The 5,623-nt window shown below is 45.3% G+C and overlaps 1 protein-coding gene across 2 annotated transcripts in view; it reads left to right on the top strand.

The window, feature by feature from the left end:
• The window catches only part of GULP1 (GULP, engulfment adaptor PTB domain containing 1), an 87,485-nt gene that overhangs the window by 57,824 nt on the left and 24,038 nt on the right, over positions 1–5,623 (top strand). For both annotated transcript variants that reach the window (XM_023762144.1, XM_014464043.2), the window contains one exon: positions 1,006–1,077. In XM_023762144.1, the coding sequence (XP_023617912.1) occupies positions 1,006–1,077 (72 nt within the window). The remainder of the gene's footprint in view (positions 1–1,005; positions 1,078–5,623) is intronic.

Below are 5,623 nucleotides of genomic sequence, written 5' to 3'. Positions count from 1 at the left end.
TTAATCATTTTATGTGAAGCGCACCGCCACACACACACACACACACACACACACGTGTACACACACTTATTGATATAAGAAGTGACAAATTCATGACTCACGTTGGGGTATAATTGATAGTCTGTAACAAAAAATGTCTTTGGGGAATTACATACACTTAATTTAATGATCATTTGCTTTTTATATAGAAATATTTTATAGAAGAAAATACTCATATTTCAATTCGAATTGGTCTTCAACATTTTATGATATCGGACTTTTGTTTAGGAGGTATTAACTCTCCCCGGGGTAGAAGATTTTATGGCAGTGTGTTAATTAATATGAAACTTTTTTTTGGAATAGATCAAGTTGTTGTTTTGTGTGTTGTTGTTATTGTTTTAAATTTATCTTTATCATTGAAAGTATTAACAGATGTTTTAACTAAAAACCCTTCAGGTATATTTGAAAATAGAGTAAAATTGAAGATCATCTATGTTTTATTTTTTAAAATACATTTTTATTGACTTTGGAGAGAAAGGGAAAAGGAGAGAGAGGTAGAAACATCAGTGATGAGAGAGAATTATTGATCGGCTGCCTCCTGCATGCCCCACACTGGAGATCAAGCCTGCAACCCGGGCATGTGCCCTGACCGGGAATCAAACTGGGACCTCCTAATTCATAGGCCAATGCTCAACCACTGAGCAACACTGGCCAGGCTGTATGTTTTATTTATTTATTTTTTTAATGTAGTTTGGCTTATAGCTTTGGTGGATGGTAGGTATTGGGTATTTTAAAAGTTTGTATTTTAAAAGGTAGATGAGTTTTATTAATTAAATAGTAAGAATTTATGTGATCAAATCATATATTGACATTTTCATGGAATTTAAAAGCATGTGCGTGCGTGACTTTTCCGTGTAGTGGGATTTGGGTTTGCATGAACCCGCATCCATCTATTGTGCCAGGTTTAGTCCTAGTGGTGTGACGCCAGGCGATGGTACAGCCCGTCTCACCGATGCCCTCTCTCAGTTTCTCGGCAGCACGGAGGTGGAGCAGCCCAAAGGCACCGAGGTCGTGCGGGACGCCGTGAGGAAGCTGAAGGTAGGTGAGCCCCACACGCCCGCCCCTCCCCCCCCAACGGCTGGTGTGCTGATCCGGTTTAAGTCATCATCAGACTGATGGGAATGCCTTGGTGGTAGAAATGGCTTCCCCTGTTAAAAATGGACACTTGAATAAATATCACCAGATTAAGGAAAAATGCTTAATAATAAGTGTGAACACATAATTATTCGTTTTCAGTATGGCACACCTCATAGTTTTATAAGTGCAGTTTCTCATACTAACAACGGAAAGGCAATATTCCACAAGTTTTGGCTTCAGTAGCTTGCCTTTACCTTGCCTGGGCCACATGCTCTAACCCAGTTACTACTGATGTAACAACTGTTTAATAGTTAAACTATCAGCCTCAGTGGTTGAGCATCAACCCATGAATCCGGTTTGTGGGCCTGATCCCCAGTGTGGGGTGTGCAGGAGGCAGCCGATCAATGATTCTCCCTCATCACTGATGTTTCTCTCTCTCTCCCTCTCCCTTCCTCTCTGATGAAAACTCAGTTCTACTCTCTTAGCAACTTTCAGATACACAGTCCTAGAGGCCCGATGCACGCAATTTGTGCAAGGGGCTCGGCCCTCGCAGCTGGGCGGCTGCCCATGGCCCTCCCAGCCCTGGCTTCGTCCGGAAGGTCATTCGGCTGTCCGGTCTAATTAACATATTACACTTTTATTAGTAGGGATTATTATAGATTATGAACTGCAGTCACCATACTGAACCTTACACCCGGGACTTACCTGACTCTTTACCTGGAGTTTGTACCTCTGTGCCCCCTTTACCCATTGCCCACGTCCACCCCTGCCTCTCAGCCCGCAGTCTGTGGGTTATTTTTGTTTTAGATTCTGTATGTGAGACCGTATGATACTCGTCTTTTTCTGCCTGACTTGGTTCACTTCGCATAATGCCCTCAAGGTCCACCCATGTCTCACATGGCAAGATGCCCCTTTTTTATAAAAGGCTGAGTAATATTCACACACGTGTCACATCTTCTTTATCTATTCATTCATCAGTGGACACTTCATCGCTTCCCTCAGACTTCTCATCTCTGTCTCACTAAGAAAATCTAACATCCCACTGAAACAGCAGGCCCTCGGGTAACATCTTTCGTTCAATGTTGTTTTAAAAATATATATTTTTATTGATTTCAGAGAGGAAGGGAGAGGGAGAGAGATAGAAACATCCATGATGAGAGAGAATCATGGATCGGCTGCCTCCTGCACACCCCACACTGGGGATCGAGCCCGCAACCCGGGCCTGCGCCCTGACCGGGAATCGAACCCTGACCTCCTGGTTCATAGGTCAATGCTCAAACCCTGAGCCCCACCGGCCCGGCTCAATGTCGTTTTGCTATAACACTGATGAGGTGCCAGGGACTTCGCTGGAGCTGCGGTCAGCCGGGCCTTTGGTGACATTGGCCTCGTTATAAGTCGTTGTGCCTGTTCGAGAACCTACTGACGACGTTGGATACAGACTCCGTTTGCTTCACGCGTACAGGTCACTGCTGCTCCCAGCTGCTCTCAGGGCTTTGTTTGCTTTGAGAGCGGCAGCTGTTCTCTATTCCACTCCGTTTCGGAGAGTAAGGCTTCCGATCGCCCAGGCGAAGCCACCGACGGGCCCAGCTTTGCTCTGCTTGGGGGCTGCGTCAGGCGGAGCCTGAGCGTTCAATCTGCGGACAGATGGAGGCGGGGCGGCTTGTGTTCTGGGTGAGGAACCGAAATGGATAATACTTTTCTGTATTCATTTTATCTGCGGATATTCGTCCTCATGTTTTAAGTAAATACGCTGTGAGGTCCCAAGGTGATGTCTCTCCCCTTTGGGGGAAAGGGAGGCAGCCATTTCTTCCCGCCACGCAGTAGGGATGGTGCAGACTTGTCCTTCCTGGGCCAGGCTTCTCGGCGCTGATGGAGACGTTAAAAGGTCTCAGTTCATGGGCAACATGCAGAATACGGTTCTGTTTCCGTGTTCAGAATGCTTCCCGCGCTGAGCAGGAGTCCAGCTCCCCTTACCATCAGAATGTTTTATAAAAGAATAATGGCATTAACCGCAGTGTTTCTTCGTATCTAGGGGGGCCTCTATTCCATCACCCCAAACCCCAGACCGAAAGGACTCACTTACGTCATGGCCAGATAAAATGCAAAGAGATACTTGCAATGAAATGCTTTGGGAACAAAGCTAGTTTTTATGTACAGCATGGGGCAAAAGTAGGCCTACAGTTGTTATTATGGAAAATAATACGATAGTTAATAAATAATAATGCACGAAAAACTCGCTGTTTTGTGTACTCACAACGGTAAGCCTACTTGGGCCACTTGCGTGTTTTTGTGGGACTTTATACGCAGTTCCAATGTAGTTTTACGTTTGGAAATGTACTCTGTTAAGGAGGGGAGGTGGTTGACAGTAAGATAAACATTACATGGTGCCGTTTAAAAATGCACGGCCAGGTGGTAGTGGCTCAGCCTTGCCAGGACCTCCCAGAACAAATGTGTTTGTGAGAGAGAAGCCATCTTCACTTGGGTGATTGCAAATAGTATTTAGATTTGGAAAGTATATCTGAGGGTGACGATTCAGGAACCAATGAAAATGAATGGAGCAGTGTTTTTAACGTGTTTTTAAATTTTTGTTTGTGTGTGTGTTTGTTAGAGGCCAGAAATCGATATATTGTTTATATTTTTTAAAAAGAATTTTTAATTCTGCCGTTATGCTGAAATGGCCAGAGGGTGGCGCTGTGGCTCCACTGAAAAATAAATGTGCTTGCATTGTGTCCACATCCCTCATTTAATTTCCTGCTGATTTTTCTTAATCATACGCATTCTGACTGCTTTCTTACCCACTACAGTAAAGTATTTTACTTCACTTGCTTTGGTTAAGGTAACATTTTATAGTTACTAAAGTTTTTAAAAGTTTGCAATTTTAATATATTGGCCTTTAACTTAAAAAGAATGAGAATTTTAGGATCAATGCAATACGATGGAAAACGTAAAAAGATTTTCAGTAATTTATTTTTCATGCTACTATGTCTAATTATGCCTGATAACTTTTCAGAAAGATTTTAAAAACTGATCTATTTTATTGTATGCCACTTTTCGGTCATTTTGTGGAGAATTTATAGTTTATAAATTTTTCTAAAATGTAAAAATTTTTGTAAACGAGTATGTATTTGTCAAAACATCATATTTTATATCTCTTGAGTATGTTTTAGCCTGAGATGTAAGAAGATACCAAATTCTATAAAATCTGACCATTTAAAAACCCTTTCAACTTCTATCTAATACCAGTGTTTTTGTAAGGAATTTAATGTGAATAGTATCTATTTATTTTTATAAATACAATTGGTATCAGCTTTAGAGGACTCAGTCCATAGGAGAAGCCAGGACCGTGGGCTCAGGAATAACTCCCAACTTCTGTGAAATCCAATCCGGCAGCTTTTCATTCGACTTCACTCTCTCTCTCTGTAACGAGACGCTGTTAGTTTGTTTTTCAATATTTCTGATTGATTTTAGAGAGAGATGGAAACATCAATGATGAGAGAGAATCCCTGGTCGGCTGCCTCCTGCACGGCCCCTGCTGGGATGGAGCCTGCAACCCAGGCCTGTGCCCTTGACCCGTAATCGAACTAGTGGCCTCCTGGTTCCCGGGTGGACACTCAACCACTGGGCCACGCCAGCCGGGCAAGAAGTTTGTTTTTAAACGCAGAAAATCTGTGTGCAATAGAAGAGTCGTTTAGTGATGGGTGGCCGCAGAGCTAGGTTCAGACCTGACCGCTACCCACCATTCAGGACGCAGGTCCTGGCTCGGGTGACCTGTGAGTCCCTGAACACAGTCCCTCCCTCTCACGTGAGCAGAGGCCACGCCTCCGCAAGCCTCAGACCAGATACTTGATGTTGATTTTCCTTTGTCTCCCTGTGTTTCCCCTTCCCGGCCTCCTTCTGTTTTTCCCGCCTCCCACCCCTACTTCCGTTCTGCATTCCTTCTTTCCTTATTTATTTATTTATTTTTGGCAGAAAAGCAATAGCTCAGCAGATGTGATGCTGTTGGTGGGTGTTCTGTGCCAGCCCTTGGGGAACCAGGAGGGGTCCCGGGAATGTGGGTGCAGCTGTGGGAAGGTGGGCGGCCGCTGCTTGTCCCTGTGGGTGGAGGGAGCGGCCGGGAGGCCGAGGAGTCTGGCAGCCCAGACGGCTGGTCCCAGGTCCCACGTGGTGGGTGATGGTGAAAGCCGCCCGTGCACATCCCAGGGCGCTCGTTCCTCCAACGCGGGAAGGAGACTGGGGTGGGGGCGGAGGGAACACACCCGCACACCCGTCCTCTCTCTTTGGGCGAGGGCCGGTGTGATTTTCTCGATTCTCACTGAAGCAGAACAAATCTCTTCAAGAAAAAAAAAACAAGAAACAAAACCCTCTGGCCCGAATTAGTGGAATTCCTGTGCAGAATCCCACCCGAGGAGAATAAAGCCAACGCCCCACGCAGGCCGCAGGGCACTGGCATCTGAGGTTACAGCTTCTCCCGCAGCGTCCTCCACGCAGCGCGGGCCACAGGGGGAGG

This window comes from Myotis lucifugus, unplaced genomic scaffold, assembly GCF_000147115.1.
Source record: "Myotis lucifugus unplaced genomic scaffold, Myoluc2.0 scaffold_234, whole genome shotgun sequence".
In the NCBI taxonomy this organism is placed as follows: Eukaryota; Metazoa; Chordata; class Mammalia; order Chiroptera; family Vespertilionidae; genus Myotis; species Myotis lucifugus.
The sequence above is the reverse complement of the archived record's forward strand: the minus strand, read 5'-3'. Positions and strand labels throughout refer to the sequence as shown.